Below are 20,066 nucleotides of genomic sequence, written 5' to 3'. Positions count from 1 at the left end.
GCCATCTCTCTCGCGGCTGGGCTTTGCCATGCAGCGTGACGGTGGCTCCCACCACAGCCGCTTCTCGCCTCCCCTGGAGCCTCCCGGAGCCTCGCCGGAAGCGGTGAGGGGACCCCGGCTCAGGGGTGTGCCAGGAGGGGGTCTGCTGCTTGCCGTCGCCTCCCTTCGGGCCTGTGGGTCTCGCCTCAGGGCTGGGCAGGGCGCGGGGCAGGCTGGGCCTCGGCGGTCCTGAGGGAGCCCAGCCTTTTCCCTCTCACCGGTGTTGCCCCTATCGCTGCCTCTGAGGTAGAGGGGCCAGGGCCGTGCCTCTCGCCCTTCTGGATGTGTCCGCGTTATCTGTTAGCTTAATATTCATGAATTACCAGGTTCTGTTCATGGAGCTGCGCTGTTTGCCCTAGAGGCTGGTTCTCGCCTCATGCTTTGTCCCGGCACCTGAAGGAATCAGAGGGAGCTAAGCCACCAGTAAAGGCAGCAAGCTGTGCTTGCAAGGCGTGACATCCCTGTCTGTTGAGGAGATGGTGACACGTGAGCCTACAGGCATGGCCTGCGTAAAGGCTTTTGTCAGGGGCTTTTGAGAGGACTGGGGTGTGTGTAAGGATACTTACTTCTTGTCACAGAAATGATTAAAGTCTGCTCAAAGCTGCTGCTAAGACTCGTGTTTGAGCAGAGACTATGTGTGAATTTTAGCTGATGGATGTTTGAGGGAGAATGTTCTGCTTTACTGAACAGGATTCAAGCAGCAAGAGAAATGTGTCTTTAAAAGACTTACTGCTACAGAGCTATACCGCTGACAGCAAAGTAGGATGCAGGTATATCTAGCAAGAAATTTTAGGTAGGGTTATTCTCAGGTTTGATCATAACAGAACAAACGTCGTAATACAGAACAGCCAGCCTGCTCACAGGGTTTAGCATTTGTGGACAGCAACTACTAGATTAACATCAGATCTTGTTTTATCCACCCAGACTTTGGAAATTCTTTACTGTATTTCTGTCCTAGCACATGATTAAACTTTTAGTTTTAAGACCTGCAAAAGAGCTGGTGTCTCATATAAGTGGGCCCTGCCATTGCCAACTATGGGCAGTTGGTGTCTCGTAGCAAGAGTCTAAAAATGGAAGAAGAAAGGATTAAGATTCAGTGTCAGCTTTAGTTACTAAGATTGGGGAGAAAAAACTGCAGCTAGGGACTTTACCACTTGTGATTTCTTTAAGGCAGATTGCTACATTAGGCAGATTTTCTATGTTTGCTCTGTTTTGTCTCTTCTGGGGTCCCAGTCCTCTGTGATGAGAGCAAACATCTTTGCTTTGTACTCACAGAAAGGCTCAGTCTTTCTTTGGAAGATGGATGAGATGGAGCTTTAATACAAATTACTGAAAACAGATGGAAAGGAGGCTAGTGGAGGGTGTTTTTTGTTTGTTTTTTTAAGCTTAGAAACTATTAAAATATGTATTTTCCTCATATTAATCTTGTCCAGGGATTTACAGCATCCCTATCTCAGAAGAACAAAACTGCTTTGTGTGGAAGAAAATCTGCAAAAGATGGCCTGAAGCTGGAGCCTGTGGCATCTTTGCAGGTAGGTGGGATATATTGCTCATAGAACCGTGTGTTGATTTGTCTAATACCAGGTTTCTAACACTTTAAGTACCTGGATGTTCTTCTGTCCTCACTGTTTGTCTGTTTAGCACTGAACTAATTTCTGATATAAAATAGTGAGGATGCGCTTGCTGTTATTTATCTATGTAGGTAATTTAGTGCACAGCCTCCTTTAATCAGTCACTGCAGGATGAAGAACAAACTGTGAGAATCCTTCCCTGGCTCCTCAGAGACCATGAGGTCAGATATGCTTTACAGCATTCCCTGGAGCTTAGTAGACTTGGGCTGTCTGGAAAAAGAGATTGTTTTCAGAGCAGGGGACTTGATGCAGGGAATACCAGCCTCCATGGCAGGCACAACGTTCTGCAGAATCCACACAGCATATGTAGACAAAAAAATCTTCATTTGCAGATGGAGAGAGGCAGGATACCTGCTTTCCAAGTCATGTAGAAGTGTCGTAATTGTAAGCCCTTGTTTTACTCTGTGTCTTTTGTCTCCTCTGTACGGAGAAGGCAGGAAATCACATTAGAGGTGATGCCACAATGCTAAGGCTAGTATACGTTTCTGGTTTTGCAAGCTGTCTTATAGTGGCTGAAAAAAATACAGAAGTATAGTAGAGGACTGGGATGTTGTGACATATTCCACTGTGAATCTTTTCTTTTTTCTTGTGTTATGCAGGAGGGAAGGAAAGTCCTTCATACCACTGGCATTTTTTCTTGCTTTGGTTTGTCCTGGTTTACATGGCAGAAGCAAGGATTTTTCTTTTATAGAAGCAGTTTGAGTGAAGGACATGAGCTTGTAAATTTGAGAAAGGAAATTTTCAAAACGTGACTGCGTAAGGCCCTGACCAATCTTGTCTATGACGTTAACTGTTCTTCAAGCAGGAAGTTGGACCAGATGACCTCCAGTGGTCCCTTCCAACGTATGCTTTCCTGTGGTTTCTGACTCTTTCAATCAGAAAAGACAGGGAAAACATTTCTGTGAGGAGGCAGTAATATCCAGGCAGATGTGTCTACCAGTGCATAAGAGCATGGAATATGAAATGAAACAAATAAAGATGTAGATTAAAGACTTCACCTTGAACCAATGGTAAGAGATTTGAATCTGCAGTCTGGAGAGGTCAGCTGGGAGTCAGACAGTATAACTGAAGTGCCAGGTTGGACAGAATGAACTCTTTAAAAGTTGTCTTGTACAAACCCAGTTGTTATCCTGTATAGATACATGATTTGGAGAGTCTTTATAGATTCTTTTAACTAGATGTTGACAAAAATAATTGAAAAACAGGTATTTTTTTTCATAGCTGAAAGGTCTGGCTGAAGACTGTGGAGGTCAGTATTCTTCTATTTCTTCTAGTTCTCTGTAGAAGTAAGCTTTTCTTTTGGTCTCCTCTTTACTGAAGTAATTTTGTGAATACATTGTTTCCTGGAAGCAGTGTGTCTTCACTGAATCTGAAATAGAACTTTAAATGGAGATTCCTGTAAAGGGCATTTTGCCTCTGTGGTTCTACTGTTTCTCTGTTATAAATTGATTCAAATATACTGGTGCATGTATAATAGAGGAGATGGAATTTCCTGGCTGGAGCTCAGAATTAGTGCTTCAGCATAAGGTTCATCTGGTAGAACTAACTTTAGAAACCACTGAAATGCAACCATCCCTGTGGTGGAATGTAGCGGTTATTTGAAAGTGACTTTTATGTAATTGAAAAACTCACAAAGGAAAGAAGTAAAAGTCAGGAGGTGGAATTTGATAACTCTGAAATGTTTTCAAAGCTGACAAGCATTATGGAATAATCACTTTGTTCTTTGAAACAAAATGTACTATCCATTTCTCATGGAGATGAGGACAGACAGTGTCTATCAGAGGGAGTATCCGACTGTAAACCTGATACTTCATCTCCCTCAGTTTAACTTATTGTGATACGGAAATGCTGCTGGTTAGAATTCCTTTAGAGATTTGTTATATTGTTTGGCTGGAATTGTAAGAAAACTAGGTTTTGTTGTTTATACAATAACTTTGTATGGTTTTGAATGTTTTAATGCTTCTTTCAGACCAGTCCAACAATGCATACTTTGAATAGCTCAGACACTACCTGGATCCTAAAACTTAATTCTCCGAGCCCTGTGAGAGAACATGATCTGCAAAGGCCTTGGCAGGTGAGTGACTCTCCGCATTCCTTCAGCTGCAAATTCTACTGTGAAGAACCAAAGTTCAGGACACGTGAAACCAGTATCTGTAACTGGGATCCCAGGATATTTGGGTGTAGTTGAATTCCTCTCTCGGAACTGGCCAGTTAATACCCACTGAAGTTCTAGACAATGATCTGGTCTGTCTGTCTCTCTGCTCTCCAGGACTGCCATCCCTGACATGTGCCTGAATTCATTAGGGAGTCCTAATTCGCAGGAACGTCTCCATGCTTTTGTCCCTCCTTCCTAGGCATGCTCAGAAATGTGCATTATAGGAAGAGGTGTGTGCCCTGTCCCTCCTGTCAGCTTGTTGTAGGTTGAGGCTGTCTAGTGTCCAAGTACTGCGTGAATCTTCCAGAAGCAGCCAAAAGTTAATGCTGGTCAACAGTGTTAGCACACTCAGAAATGATATCGCAGCCTGTCTTATGTATGCATGAATAGGCTGCTGACTCAGTAAGCAGCAGTCGGATATTACAAGAGGTGCTTAAACTGTGAGTGGGTAGGATTGAACCTATATATATATTTTAATGGTTTGGGCACGCTTCCTTTGAAGACGCGTGCCCAAACCATTAAAATTATGGCTCTAAATTGGGATATCCCAATCTCCACTGTTTCTGTTTCACCTGTGTGAAATGTTCTTCACCTCCTATCCCAAAGTATTCCTGAGAACTGCTACAAGGATGCGTTGTTGTACTTCCTGCACAGAAATAACAAGGTTTGCAACAGCACGGTGTGAAGATGTTAGGTGAACTTCTTACTGTTCTATCCCAGTTTGTAGCTTGATTGTGGAACCTGTATGAGAACCTGATCTTTATAAAGCAGGTTGGCTTGTTATGCAGACCTTTTCCTTTTTCTCTCGCATTTATCCAGAGATTCCCTTCAGCACCAGTGGAGAGTGGCGCAGCAGATACTTCTGACTGCAGTAGACATTTTGGGAAGAAAAATGCTACCAAAGATTGGCTAACACAGAAGAACTTTTGTTGTGCAAAGGTATGAGTGGAGGAACGAAATGGAATGAAAAATGCTTACTTGCAAAGTCCTGTAAAATGTGAGATATGTTTGTCATTGGGAAGGGAAACAAAGAACTCCAGAAATATCAATCCAATGGGTTTTGTTGGGCACTTGCATCCTTTCAAGGTAGCTTTGTTGAGTTCCATGTGATTTAGTGTGTGGAAAAGTTTCCCATAAAACCTTAAACAAGCTTGTGACTAGTTAGAATCATGGACTCATAGAACAGCCCAGGCTGGAAGGGACCTTGAAAGTTCATCTGGTCCGACCTTTCATGGGAAAGGGACACTACATGAGATTATCTAGTATCTAGTGCTCTGTCCAGTCTCATCTTGAAAACCTCTGGTGATGGGGACTCCACCACAGCCCTGGGCAATGGTGAATGATTGATCTTGCTGTAAAAAATTTCTTTCTTATATTGAGATGAAACGTCTCCCAGTGTAATTTGTACCTGTTGCCCTTGTCTTCTCCACATGGCTCCTTGTGAATAGAGAGCCTCCATCCTCTTTGTAGCCATCCTTTCAGTACTGGCATACTGTGATGAGGTTCCTCCAGAGCCTTCTGCTCTCCAGGGAGAAGGGACCTAACTCCTTTCATTCTGTAAGGATCCTTCAGACATGTATCATCCTGAAGGAAAACTTTTCACCTGTTCACCAATGTGTGTTCTGAGTATATTCTACTAGTGGTTCTCAGCTGGAGAGATGGTCCTGTCTTCCTGGTGCTGTCAAGGTAGTAGTTTTAGAAAAGTTCTGTGATTACGTGAAGTAGATCTGTCAGGTGTAATGCAACATACTGGTTGTTTCAAACAGTAGGATGAAAAGGCCTTAAAACATGCCAGAAATTTAGATTTCCCCATTTGTTTTTGGGTTGGGTGTTTGGTTGTTTGTTTTTTTTTTCTCCTATACTTCTTGTATCCTCCTTGCTTTGATGTATGATGTCCTGCTCATCTCAGTGTAAGAAGCCTGTTGGAGTGTGGAGCTGGTCAGTGGGGTCAAGGCAGACATGACTGGAAACTACACTGTTTCTTTGGATTAAAAATTAATATTAATCACAGGGAATAGGAGGCTAATTTTCCATTCTGTGCATCAGATGCATTCCTTGAGCCTTGTGCTGACATGGTAAGCTTGTGGAAAAATGTGATGGCTGTAGCTCAGTTTTTAAATGGCACAAGAAGGTCACAGCAGGGATGACTTTGAATTGATCTATGGAAACCACAGGAGGTGGGCAGCAGGTCAAGCAGATGAAATGTGAATATTTCACATTGGTAGAAATATTTAGTATGGATGTGCTGAAACTGATTTAAACTTTTAGTGATACCTAAGTTGGCATTAGCATCTGTGCAACCTTCATGAAATGCAAACTCAAAAGTGATGGCAATATATGACACACTAGCTGAGCCTTGTTTCTCGGTTGGGACAGGCTGTGAGCATGTCGTATACAGCAAAGCTGCCGACATGGTCATTTGTTAAGCTGTAGGTACTCAGTTGCATGCCTGTTCCCTTAGGCTAAGCTGGTGTAAGTGAAGCAAGCTCCTATCAGTGTCTAAACTGAGGGTTAGTCCCAGAAAGTAGAACAGATTGTAAATTTGTTTTAGCTTAACTGAGATGGTCTGTCTAGAACAGGTGGTGTTTTAGTTTCCTGCATTGCAACTTACCTCATGAATTTTTCCCATAATGCTGAAAAGCTGGTAATTTTTCTTACAGCGGATTCTTCAAGATAAATTTTGCCATGCAATTAAAATTCTTCGTGAACTTGTTGCTTATAAAAGCTGTTGATGTGATTCATGAAGACAAGATCCCTCTGGTTAGCTCACAGAGTTGGTGCTGCCTGATCATAGGGGAGATACCCCCATTGCGTGTGTGCTCTAATCTTGCCTGGATGGATTCCATGCCCAAGCGATAGACAAATTCAGTCTGTATTGCTTTGTGCTCCTTGGCTGGAGTGCAGGAGTTGAGTTAATAAGCCACATGTTGCAAGGAATTACCTGTTTAAAAATCAAATTGACAACAGCAGTGCATTGCAAGGGCTGTTCTTAAATCATGTTTTAGTGTCCTGATATTCACGATGCAGGGAACAGTTTCTCCCTATTCTGATCTTCAGAACTAATAAGGTGAGGATGATGCTGGAGGAGAACTTGGCTGATGTCGCAATAGTAACTGAGATTTTAAATGCAGTCAAATTCATGAGCAGAGGCAGCAGAGAGGCAGTTTCCTGCTTTGGAGGGGTTTTTCTCATTATCTTTTCTCCTACACTTCACTGTTTTCCTCTGGTTTTCCTTTTATACTTCTATGAATTCCTTGACATAATACCTCATTACAGTTTTAGTTTGTTTGATTGCTATTTGTATAGTGTGGCTGTATCTGCATTGAAAATGAAGGTTGCTTCCTTCATCGGGCACATGTGAGCAACAGTGGCAAGGAGCAAATGGTGGTGCGGTCGCGATGAGGCACAGCCAAGGAGCTGTATGGTCTGGTCCTGCTGAACATGTACGTTCCAGTTCTTCCAACGCTCTTCTGTTGCTACATTTAACGTAACTATTCAGAGAAAGTCTCACAAAGATTTGCCTGCCTCTGCTATTTTGCCAGCTGGTGTATGGTATAATGTGCCTTTAATCACAACACGAGTAATTATTTTGAATTCAAAGGTATTGTAACTCCTACTATAAGTAAGTCCTGCTTTTACTTCATGTGGGTTTTTTAATGTTTTGCTAGGCAGCACCTGATGAAAGTCGAGACATCATTGCTTCTGTTCAGTGCATCTTGGACAGAGAAAATTATTTTGTGAGGGTAAGAAGTGGTATCTCTTCTCTCATTTGCTGTGTGCTTTCCTGCATATAATTTTTTTCTCTCCATCAGTGATTCATGATAACATGTTAATTTGTATTCTTGGAAAACTAAATTTAGAAATACAAGTTTCTGGTCTCCTCAGTCTCCTCAGGATAGGACTGAAGCGGTAACCCTAAATATGAGCTTAGGAATCATCTGTCTTTGGTGACTTACCTGCCTGTTTGCACCTAACTTTTCTTCTGTGAGTATGATTAGGTGGTGATGGTGGGCCTGTGAATAAAGGGCAGGAGGGCTGATCTGATCTAGCAGAATGCCAGTGCTGCAGAGAGAAGGTTCCTTCTCCTTTTCCTGCTGGCTGTCTTGAACAGTCTGGTGCCTATCAGAGCCCCACGTTGAAGTGATTGCAGCTCCCTAACCTGATGGGAAAAAGTGAATGATTTTCTGCCAGTCTTGCACTACAGCTTAAAAAATTAAGAGTCTGAATGCCAGAGTCCATGCAAAGGAGAACTGGGAAACAAGTGGTGGGAAGTGAAGCAAGGGAGTAGCAGAAAGAAGGGCTGGAGAACAGGGCCCTTGCAGCAGTGACAAGCCAGATCAGGTCAGCCAGGCTGCGTAGCTTCACCCATGGACTCTTTAATGTGGTTGGCCAATAAGTTGTATGGTTTTTGTTTTCTATTTCTTACTTAGGAGGTGGACAGGTATTTGAGGCACAATGATTTCTTAAATCTGAGAAAGAAGGAGATCCTGTACAAGAAGTGGCTTGAGGGTGTTTCAGAGCCACTGCTGCAGAAAATTGAGGACAAAATGGACAGCCAGTCAAGTGAAGAAATAAGGAGAAGGAAAGAAGAACAACTCTCTCTCTATTTAAACTACTGTAAAAAGAAGGTATCAATAAGAAGTAAATTTCTGTCGTGGAGAGGGTTGCATCCAGAGGGTTGTGGACAAGATCAGGGTTTTAGCTGTTATCTAGTGTTCAGTTGAGTTGCCTGGAGTTCAGATATGCCTTACTTGTAACTTATTCTTCTCAAGAACTTCTGTAATGGTGACATGTGTCATTACAGCTGTTTGTTTAAGTTCACCATCAGGTATGAAAAATAACATTGTTTACTGCAGTGAGCACTTGCTGGGGTCTGAATATGGTGAGACACCATAAAGTGGTGCATTCCCCTCTGTGAGCCAGACCATTCAGGGGGAAATCCTTGAGCTCTGCCAGCTGAAGCCAAAGGCTGACTCTGTGACCAGGGAGGGGACCGCCCTCTCACATCTCAGGAGTTCAGCTAGAGCAGTGCTGCAGTATTTTGGCAGAGCACAAGTGAAATGTGTTTATGGCCTTGGATGCTACTGATCGAGCTTTAGAAACGAAAAAAAAGGTGGGAGCAGGGAGACACCAACAATTTTCTTAAGTCTCCATGCAGGCAAATAGACCCAGCTCGTGGATTCTGTAGTTCTGTGTGTTTCAGTACTGATAAACATTGCAGTCACTGTAGGAAATACTTGTTGGTTTTGTTGATTTTTGCTCTGAATTTCACACCACTGTTGAGTATCAGATCCCATGACTCAACTTTCTGATTCTCAGGAGTGGATATATAGGGCAATAAGAGCAATTGCATCATCTGCTGCAAATAGAATAGCATTATAGAGCAGGCCTTTGTTGTCAGTGGAAACCACTGCACAGTGGAGTTATGAGACTGTAAACAAGCTTCTCATACAAAAATAAAAATGTCATGGGAGCTGTGTTGTTTTAATGAGAGCAAATGATCTCTTTTTCAAAGGTCTGATGTGAAAGACCCATGCATTTAAACTGCACGTAATGACAAAGAGCTGTGAACCAGTCCTACTGCTGAAGTCCTGGGATTTAGGATAAGTTGGGTGTACTGTACGTATCTGGGTCTGCATCAGTCCATCTTGCAAGCTTCTGTGTCAGGTCAGGACTTTGCTGGGATATGTCCTTCTCCCTGAACAAGCACAGCACCTGTGATCAGCCTCCACCATTTCTCTTTGCTCTGTGGTGTTGGCTCTATCATCAGCATGTCTGAAAAGCAGGCTAAAGACCTTCAGAGTAACAGGACAATTAATTTGCGTAAGTTTGCATTAGTCGTGGCAGCATATGATAAATTTTGCAGAACTTAAGACATTTCTGTGGATTGGTTAATATACTGAATTCTGGCTGTGCATTTTTTTCCTCCTCCCTTCTTTTTGTTCATTTTGTCTTGCTCTCTTCCTTGCTATTAGGCTTCTCCTTATCCTTTTCCCCAGATCTCCTCACCTTCCTGTGTCTGTCACTGGTCCATTCCCCCTTTCCTTATCTATTATTCTTCCTCTGGTCTCTCCTCTAGCTCTTTCTCACTCCAGTGAACCCTTTTACTCCATCTGCAAGTCTCCCACTGTTTTGCCTCTCTTCTGTCAGGCTCCCCAGTGCTGTGTCTCCCTCTCCTTGTTGCTTCTGATGATTCACAGAATCATTAAGGTTGGAAGGGACCTTCAAGATCATCAAGTCCGACCGTTAACCAAACACCACCATGCCCCCTAAACCATGTCCCGAAGCGCCACATCCACACGTTTTTTTAATACTTCCAGAGATGGTGACTCCACCACCTCCCTGGGCAGCCTCTTCATTGGAACTGAACAGTGGTTCATTGGAACCACTCTCTCGGTGAAGAAATTTTTCCTAATATCCAATCTAAACCTCCCCTGTCGCAACTTGAGGCCATTTCCTCTCATCCCATCAAATCCATCTCTCTCAAATTTAGAGAGAAGGATGTTGTGAAGGGACTGTGTCAAACGCCTTTACAGAAGCCCAGACAGATGACATCTGTAGCTCTTCCCTTGTCCACTGATGTGATCACTCCATCATAATAGGCCACTAGGTTGGTCAGGCACGTCTTGCCCTTGGTGAAACCATGTGCTTCACATCGGTTGCATGAAGGGAGCAGACATGGCTGTGCTGCACAGTACCTAGCACAATCAACTGAGGTCTCAGCGCATATTGTAATGGTGTGATATGTAATAATAAACCAAGAGGTGGCACTAAAACTCTGCAAATAGAGGCGTGTTAGGGCTTAAAGCTTTCCAGGGGCAGAAACAGGAGATGGTGAATGTGGCTGCTGCTTGCTTTCTGAGGAATTGCCAGATCCTGGGGAGCAGAGGCCCCTGCCTAGGCAGCAATGTTCATGCTCAGCAGTAGCTCAAGGTCCATGGAGCTGCCCAGGAGCCTGCCGAGTGTCTGGGAACAGCATCTACCCTTGGGGCTTGGCTCACTCGCCCATGTGAGCACCTTCAACACAGTGACCTCTTAAACCTACTGCAGATCCCAGTTTTTGGGGTTTGGAGTTGTCTTACAGCACTTCTGAACTGTCTATGTTGAAGTGTGTTTTTTCCAATTCTCAACTTGAAATCACATCCACAGATTGACAAAAAGAACAGTGTAGGGCTGAGACCTAGAAGGCCATAAGCTGAATGCTCCCTTTTTTTTCCTGGGACCCCTGGAGAATCACCTGCACAAGAAAGCTGAAAAAATTTATTTGTAAGGTTTTGGAAGAATGACTGAGAGTAGTAGGGAGAAGTATTTTATGTGCTTGCCCTGTTCTTACTATTTTTAGGGCATCACTTGTGGCCTCTGTTCTTTTTTTTTCCTTATATGTTTCGTTTTGTTCTATGTACAGCTCTTATTTGATGCAATTTAGGTAAGTCCTGGCTCATTGAACATAAACAGTGCATTATAATTTGGAGACAAATGGTTGTAATTCACCTTTCTCAGCATCAGACTTGATCAGTGTGTCAACCTCAGTATCTTCAGCTTCTTGATAGCCTGTTTGATCTGGTGTTCTTTGGTCTTGACATCAATAGTGAATGCCAAGTGGTGGTACTTGCTGTTCCCCAGCTAACTCTGGCCATAGGGAACTTGGATTGCAGAATATGAAATTTGTTGCAGGCAGAGTTCTTGATGAGATGGAACTGTGATCTAGGCCATTAGGTGGTTCAGGTCTTTACTCCTCTATATAGGTAGAAAACTGTGCTCATGACCTAGACTTGGAGCTTGCATCTCACAGACTAGTAACTCGCTTAGGGCTATGGCTGGTGGAGGCTCAGTCACTTCTTTCTTTTTTTCCTTTTCTTTCTAATATCTGTTTCCTTCTTGGTCAAAACAGTTTCCCTTGAATGAAATTTCTTTTTTCTTGACTACCCTAGTTGTGGTAGGGTATTTTAGCCTGTAATTATTTCTGGATGCTTCATGAAATAATTTATTATGTATTTATGCCTATGATAAACTAAAATGGATAGAGGAACTTTCCTGTTACACCTCATTCACCTTCCTTCTGAGGTGCAGTGTGTGAAAATTCGTGAGTCCTTTTCTGCACCACCTCTGGTGCTGTGTTCATACCACGCCTGGCTGTGTAATACCTACGCTGGCTGCTCTCTCACTGCTTTACCACCAACAGCTTCTGAGACCTAACCCGCTACCGGCTTCTCCCACAGGGCTATGTGGCTTTGGAAACTTATGACCCATCTTCCTGAATACACGTACGGACTGCTGGAAGGTGTGATGGTTATTTATGCTGTGACGTTTCTAAACCCTTTGAACAGGAGGAACTTAATGGTTAGAGAGGAGGCAGAGTTTGTTACTGATGTGCTGCTATGGGACTGGCATAGAGCAACACATTGTAGTTGTATTAACTGAACAAATAGAGGTCCCAGCTCCTACTGCATTTAAGCCCAAAAGAATCTGAAAATGGTTTTCACGGGGAGCATGGTTTGGATCCATACTAAGCCCATATTTGGAGGCACAGTAGGCAATGGCGGGGGGGAGCTCTGTTTTCTTCATCTCAAATTCATTATGTCAGTGTGGGAAGTGTCCTGTCTAACGAGGGTTGGTGCATTCCCAGGCAAGCCAAGTGTGTGGTCTGCAGAAGGAAATAATCTGACAGTTCAGGTGATCTTTACAGAAGCTCACTCAAATGCACCAAACACTTGGGTACTTAATAGAAGAGTTAGGTAGGACTCGGACACAAATTCATGAAGTGCAATTCTATAAATCCCTTCTGGATGCTGTGAACCCTCAGCAGCTGTGGGGACTGAGCCGATACTTCACTGCAACGTGCCATGCAGGGTTCATGAAGATAAGCTGCCTCCAGGAGATCAGATCTCATGTCTATGGTCTAACTTCACCGCAGAGTTGTTGAATGCGTTATGGCCTGCCTGAGAAGCTGAGATGCTCGTGTTTCTCAGGCCATTCAAGTCTGTGCCTCATGATTTTATTCATAAAAAATGAGGGTAATGCTCATTATGGGATAACCAACGGTACCCTGACATTCACTTCTGATGTTGGTCTTTGAGACTCTTTGACAAAGTGCTTGTGTTGGTGCGTAAGCATGACATAACTGTCTCTGTCACAGGTTTCAATACCAACTTTACAGGATCCTCTGTTAAAAGACATTCAAAGAAAGTTTATTGAGACAGGCATTATCAAGCAGTGTGAGACAGGTATTTTAAACAGTTGGTATCCCTTGCAAGTGTTTCATGTTGGAGGGCCATCCTTGCTTGTGTCAGTAGATGCTCACACAAAGCATGTGTTTCTTTCCTGCCAGGAAGACCATGCTCTACCAGAGAGCTGAACAAACTCAGTAAAGCAGAACTGCCACTGCTTCCTTTGAGCCGGCAACGTATGGATGCAGTTGAGTGGTTGAAGATACCACACGCCTACATTGCTAGTGAGGTCCACCAAATGAAGAGGTAAGAGCTAATGTGTTGTTTATTGAGAGGGAGCACAACAGCTACAGTGGCTGCATAGCAGAGTATTTGCTCAAATTTAAATTTCATGGTGATTTCTGCTTTATTGTGTATTTCTCCTGAGAAAGGAGTGTTGGTGAAAGGAAAGCCTTCAGGTATGGAGTGGACAGCAGGATTTATTCAAGTAGAACATTGATGGTCAAGCTGAGCCTTGAAATAAAGTGGCTTTTGGTGGGGAGTTTCCTGCATTTTCTGCATGCAACCTGGCAGCCAGCCCTACAGGTCAAGCTATGGAGTATTTCCTCCTGGGTGCTTTACTGGAAGATCTGAAAGGATTTAATGTTCATACTTGCTTTGGGTTTGGTGGGGGTTGTTTTTGGTATTAATTTCTAGATTTTGGGAGTCGAGTGAGGTCATACTTGTATCAGAGACTGGTTGAGGTTGGAAGGGACCTCTGGAAGTCATCTTGTCCAGCCCTGCTGCTGAAGCAGAGCCACCTTGAGCCAGTTGCCCAGGACCATGTCCAGACAGCTTTTTGCATATGTCCAAAGGATAGAGACTCCACAACCTCCCTGGGCAGCCTGTGCCAATGCTCTGTCACCTTCACAGTAGAAAAGGGTTTCCTGATGTTCAGATGGCACCTCCTGTGTTTCAGTTTGTGCCCATTGCCTCTGGTCCTGTCACTGGGCACTACCCAAAAGAGCCTGGCTCCATCCTTTTTGCACCCTCCCTTCAGGTATTTGTACACCCTGATGAGATTCCCCCTGAGTCTTCTCTCCTCCAGGCCAAACAGTCGCAGCTCTCTTGGCCTCGTCTCATGTTTGCTCAGCCAGTGTCCTTTGACTGTTGAGATACAGTGTGCATCCTGGCTCAAGCCATCAGGCTGGTCCTGTTAAGGAGTGGCCTGCACGAAGGGAGCCACACACCACTCCCGAAAGTTGCATTCTATAGCTAAGCTTCGTAACAGGGTTTTTTTTGGCATATAGGCTGGTTGGACTCAAAATACAGTAGAGATCACTAATGGTGAACTGAACTGGAGCTGTGGTGCAGCTGCCTAAGCTGAGAACACTAGAGAGCCCCTGCTGGCCTGCCCTAATAGAGAAGCATTTGGGATCAGTGAAGAGTGGGGTTTTTTTTAAATTATGATGATGTTGGTTTTTTAAAAGTCCCAGTGCCCTGATTCACCCCTTTTGAAAGCTCTCTGGTTCTGCCATTGCAATATACAACACTTAAGGGAACTCCTGCTGCCCAGTGACAAGGATGTCAAAGCTGAAATGGGAGAGCCTGATGTCCTCCTGAATCAGGCACTCTCCCCCCCGCAGCCCCTGCCTTAGAGTTTTATGCCTCTTACTGGCCCAAGGCTTACTCCAGCATGTTTAGAGCTGTTACGGGATAATGGCACGTTCTAGAAGGAAACTGGTCACAAGGACAAACATTTCCTGGAGTGACTCACTGCAGTAAGGAGCTAGTGCAGAAAGCAGTGCTGGGCTACAGCAGCCTTTGGTGCTGCATGGACTGGCCATAGTTTTTACTTCTGTTTAAAGGCAGAAAGTCATCAGCCACGAAGATGGCAAGAGCCGATGGTGTCACCTATCTTCCAGCTGACTGCAGCAGCAAGCACAGCCATCAGAAGGTACCATTTGCAAAATATGTTACATCTTCTGCCAACACAAGTGGTAATAGGCCAGGTCTTCTAGCAAACTGCAATAAACTCATTGTCTTAAACACATGGTTCTCAAGTACTGCTGCCCAGCAGCCAAATAAATGTTTGAGATGCTGCTCTGTTATTTCCAGCTCCAGTCCATTCTCTACAGGCCAAACCCTACTATTTCAGGAGGTTTAACTTAGGCTCAGCCATACAAAGACAGTGCTGATCTTCTCTGGTTTATAGGGTAACAGAGTCTTTGTATTAAAGGAGATGAACTGGTGAGAAAAAAGTCTGCTAGGCCCCTCTTCTACGCCATGCAGGATCTGTATGTTATCGCCAGCTCTGACAACAGCTACAGCTTCGAGTCTGCTGTATTCCGTATTACAAGTGTGAATGTTCGCAGGGCGGCAGAGAGAATGGCAAAGCTTGCAAAATTTTAGCTACAGCTGTTGCAATTCTGCATGAAGCTGAAAGAGGTCACCTTGAGAGTCAAGAAGAAACTCTTTCTTCGAGTGAGGAGGAGGAGAACGAGGTGCTCCTGGCTATGTGTGTAGTTAACAGAAGTGTACAGAAGAGCAACTTAGAAAGCACTGATGATAAATAATGATTTGGTTTTGTTTGTTCAAACCTGTATCAGAAATCCCATAGTGAATGTCTTGCAAAATATTATTTGCAAACTAATGTACTACCAAGGTTTCAAAGGACCTTCTCCTGGAGGCAGTACAAGCAGTAAATCAAACTTTAACATACATATTGAGTGTTTTGAGAAGGCAGGAAATAATCAGGGGAGAGGAGATGGTTCATGGTCCTGTACAAAATGTGCAGCACTTTCTGGAGAGTCCGTGCTGAGCAACAAAGGCTGTCACTGTTCCACAAACCACTTTCCCTCTTGTTCCATTGTGGTCCCCGTCTCCCTGCTAGTGTGACTGACTGCACAGCAGCTCTGGTGTTAAAGCCTGAAAACAGAATTTTCTCTGTGCTTGTTCAAGGAGCTCCAACCTCCCACTGTACAGATACAATCTCTCAAGAGTTGCCAAGATTTAGTTTTATTTAGGATTAGAAATACTGAACCACAGAAAACTGTTAAAAGTAACAGAGGTTGACTCAGCCCTGTAACAGGAGGGTACACAGATGGCAATCGGGTGTGAAACTGTCGGGCGTCAGGAGGTATTGCTGCACCCATGGAAAACAGGGGCACGTGCTGCTCAGAACTGCATGCTGTGCTTTTTCAACAAAGCCGTTTAAGGAGGCAGTAAAATGGTTACAATGTATCAAATGCTTTATAAACAAACTTTTTTTTTAACGATCCCTGATTTTTGGTGCCAAGAGAAAATTTCTGCTTTCAACCAGTCTCATTTTACAGATTCATGTTGGGGTGACAGTTCCCCCAAGCAAACCTTTTAAACTTGTAATAAACTTTTCTTGAATTTAATCCTATTTTTTTTTTCATTATTTCACATTCCCCTGTACAATAAAATATACTTTAAAAAAAATCACTTTGCATCAATAAACATCTGTAGACAAATTACATTTATAAACTTATATTTTACTCTCTATATACATGTTGGCAATGTCTAAGCTTCAAGATTCACATGGAGGTCTGCAGGACCAAGGAAATGTACACAAATAACTTACATTTAGGAAAAAAACAAAAGCTGAAGAGTATTTTTCCACATTATGGTGGGTCACAGTATTTAAAATACTTTTTTCTAGTTATTCTTCACAACCACATTGTCTCAGCAGAGAATGATGAATCAAACTGAAGCAAAAGAAAAATCAAGTAGCAGTTACTGATTTCAGTGCAGAACTAAGTCAAGTAAAGAACTACACTTGATTCTTAAAGAATATACAATATATTGGAGACTTCTCCAGTGCTAAGGCTTCTTCAGCATTTAATCTTTAAAACTATCATCCTGAGATGGGAAGATTCCAGTGGATATCAGTTGTCAGATTTCAAATGGAATGATTCTAGTGCTGAGCTAAACCATTCCTCAGTCTGTATGTTAGTCTAAAGTGGTAAAGTATACATACATCTTGATGCCACATTTCTACTTAATACTTTTTATGGCCCTGAAAATGGAAACATTGGCATCCAAAACCGAGATATTCCAACATAATAAAAAGGCACTGAGCTATAGTATTGTTCATACAGTAACATTTGTGTTTGCATAGATCAACAACAACTTTGAATGCTTTGAACTAAACGCAACCAGTAACTAAGAGGAAATATGTAAGCAGCAGGAACTCTTGCTTAATAACCAGCATGGGGAAAAGAATCTTCTAAAAAAAATATTCAGGTTGTCAGCTTCAGTTGTCCTTCATAAACTAAAAAAGTGTTTTTAGAGGAGTGTTTTCTGATCAAAGAGCTGCAGGTCAAAACGGACCCAGACTTCTCCTGTTGGAACTTCATGCAGCAGTAAGTGTTTAGTCGTGGGGCCTTTGCTTTCTTGTTCTGTTCTGATTTTTGCTACTGGAACTTCAGTGCGACCCAAAAAATCTGTGGGGCAAATGAATAAGAAATTTCATTAAGTAAAGGCATTAAGCTTAGAAAATCTGAAAGTGTCAGGTTAAGCAGCAATGCTGCATAGTATGTATTCAGTTCCAGAGCACAGCTCCCAAGCTTCCTGTTTGACTAGCCTCAGACCTGTGTAAATCAGCCAGCAGTGACAAAAAAGGGTCTTCTTAGAAGACGAAAATGCTATGGAATTACGACAGAAAACATGCCTTTATGTCATAGTTTGATCTAAAGGCTTTAAAAATACAGTTCTCTTTCAGAAACATGATTTCAGATGTTCTCCTGTCTTAGAGCTGGAAAGTCAGACTTAAGTAGTGGAACCTGTTTACAAGTCAGCTGTGGTGCTATGAAGACAATAAAAGAAAATTTCAATATTTTCGCTCAGGCAACTTTTAATTAGGCATATGTATCATTCTTTTCAGAAGAGCAATGACCTTGAACTACTACCACTTGTAGGTTTACAGTCCTATTCAGACTGGCTCTTTCTGGCCATTTCATATACAAACCTCTGTGTGTATTAAACAGTTTACCATGAACTGAAAAAACAGCAGACTCGGCTGTCCAACACAGGTTACTTCACAGGAGAAAAGACTGAGCTATAGTTATACATAGGGCAAACTCAGGTCAAGGCAGTACCTTGCAAATCTGAAGTAATCAACTGTGTGCCAGAGCCCTGAAAAAGCACTTAACCTTTTAAAGAGTACTGGAAACTACCTACTGCCAAAAATGTGTTCAGTTTCCAAGCAAAAAAAAAGGCAGCTTATCAAGCTGTTGCTGTGCAAATATAACCTAGCACCTTATTTTTGGGCATCACCTACAGTGAGAGAGAAAAACTTCTGCTTTCAACTTCTCTGTCTCTCCAGTCTGTGGGAGAAAAAATAATTCTGTGTCTGATTCAAAAGCCAGAGTAGGACCAAATCGGAGCTGTTGGCTCTGGAGGGCTATTGAACCTCCTGAATAAGGAGGCATTGTTTTTACACATTTCTCAGGAAGCAATAATACCTACAAGCTCTTGGAACTGCTGGTGAGGAACTGTGTACCCCAAGCCCTCAAAAAGCGTTCTCTTCCTAAAACAAATGTTCACACTTACCATCGGGTGAGAACTGATCTCTATCAAACATGGTGATACACAGGACATCCTGATACAGATCCTTAATGAAGAACTGGCAGTTGAAGTTCCACTTGGGGTTCAAGGTGTCCTGCAGAGTCCTTGTAGTGTAGCTCTGAGAGCCCATGCTGATTTCACAATACGGGTTGCTCTTCCCTAAACACAGAACAAGCAGTGAAGCACCTCTGCAGCGCAGAAACCTCCCTCCCCATCTGGAGGCTGCCTGACACACATTGATGCTGCTGTGGGTCAGGCAATCCCTATATCATAGCTTAGAACCAGCACAGAGCTGGTTCTTCACTTGGTCCTCTGAAGCTAAAGAATGGCTAATTTGTTCAGAAGCTGTAGCTGAAGCCACAATGTTTCTCAAATCACCACTCTTCTCAGCAAGCCTTTCCAAATGTTGCAGGAATTGAAGAGATTAGACACTATTTCCTTCACTTACCGTTGGGCTTACAGGCCTTTAGCTCTGTTGCTTCAATCACATGCACCATCAAGCGTCCTATTCCTGAGGTCTTCTGTGAGCGAGCTGGGAACAAAGTTGTCAGAAATAAATGGATTGGCTGCAGTTGTAAGAACTGGCAATAGATCTGAAGAGGGAGATCCTACATGGACACTGTGGTATCCTCCAGAAAAGGCCCTGCTCACATGTCCAGGTGGATGAGGGGGAAATGCAGAACTGGGTAGGTACCTTGATAAGCCTTTTCCCGTTTCTTCTTCTCAGTTTCAATGTACTGCTCTGATGCTGCTTTGATTTTCTGGACCCAGGCAGTGCTGCAAAGAGCAATCCCTACGGTCAGGGTCATACCACAGGCAGGAAATCCCTCAGTATCTGATTTACTTTGCCCCAATCTCTTCTGCCATTTTTTTGAACCCACTGGGTTTCAGAGGCATCATGAATCAAGTTAGTTCAGGTACTAAAGCAATGGAGTTCTCGGCTTTAATCTTATGCCACATTTCCACATCAACCTAAATAAATGAAAGTGGAGCTGCTGTTTTATTATAGACTGCTGGATCACATTAAAGACTGACCAGGACTGGGGAAGAACCTATAGGATGCTGGACTGTGCAGCTCTAAACTATTCTTCTATACAACTGTAACATCGAGGAGCAGCAGATGTGACTGGATTCCACTGCAAGAGCTGCCACACAAGCAGAACAAAATGAGAGGAAACTTGTAATTCAAATGAGAGTCAAACAAGTTTATTTCCTGACCAAGAAACTATACCCTGTTCTTGAACTCAGACCCCCATGTTTGCTCACTGGAAATAGCCTACAGCCACGATCAACAAGTTTAAGCTCAGATCTGCGTTTTCACTACTCACCGCTCATTAATGTTGTCAGTTTTAAGTGTGTAAACTCTGTCAATGTGTGATATGTGGAAAACTGGCTCATCGCTTGAAGGGTCTGTGGGCAATTTCACTAGGACTTCATTAAGGAAAACAGGCTGAAAGAAAAGCAAACCACTGTAGTAGCAAAAATTCTACAAGGATGTTTAAA

The 20,066-nt window shown here is 43.1% G+C and overlaps 2 protein-coding genes across 2 annotated transcripts in view; one reads left to right on the top strand and one right to left on the bottom strand.

Annotated features, from left to right (window-relative positions):
• Positions 1-28: 28 nt before the first annotated feature.
• On the top strand, positions 29-15,383 carry FAM228B (family with sequence similarity 228, member B). Its single transcript, XM_010289906.1, is given in 12 exon segments — positions 29-103; positions 1,473-1,571; positions 3,640-3,744; positions 4,645-4,764; positions 7,494-7,568; positions 8,256-8,453; positions 12,045-12,072; positions 12,075-12,106; positions 12,962-13,049; positions 13,154-13,298; positions 14,080-14,177; positions 15,211-15,383. Coding segments are annotated over 12 exon segments (1,236 nt in total).
• Positions 15,384-17,008: 1,625 nt separating this feature from the next.
• The window catches only part of ITSN2 (intersectin 2), a gene marked incomplete at its 5' end in the record, with an annotated part of 53,089 nt that continues 50,031 nt past the window's right edge, over positions 17,009-20,066 (bottom strand). Inside the window, 5 exons of the mRNA XM_010289905.1 lie at positions 17,009-17,440; positions 18,549-18,722; positions 19,012-19,095; positions 19,258-19,340; positions 19,892-20,013. Coding sequence (XP_010288207.1) covers positions 17,283-17,440; positions 18,549-18,722; positions 19,012-19,095; positions 19,258-19,340; positions 19,892-20,013 — 621 coding nt within the window. The remainder of the gene's footprint in view (positions 17,441-18,548; positions 18,723-19,011; positions 19,096-19,257; positions 19,341-19,891; positions 20,014-20,066) is intronic.

This window comes from Phaethon lepturus, unplaced genomic scaffold (genome assembly GCF_000687285.1).
Source record: "Phaethon lepturus isolate BGI_N335 unplaced genomic scaffold, ASM68728v1 scaffold8486, whole genome shotgun sequence".
Classification (NCBI taxonomy): domain Eukaryota; kingdom Metazoa; phylum Chordata; class Aves; order Phaethontiformes; family Phaethontidae; genus Phaethon; species Phaethon lepturus.
The sequence above is the reverse complement of the archived record's forward strand: the minus strand, read 5'-3'. Positions and strand labels throughout refer to the sequence as shown.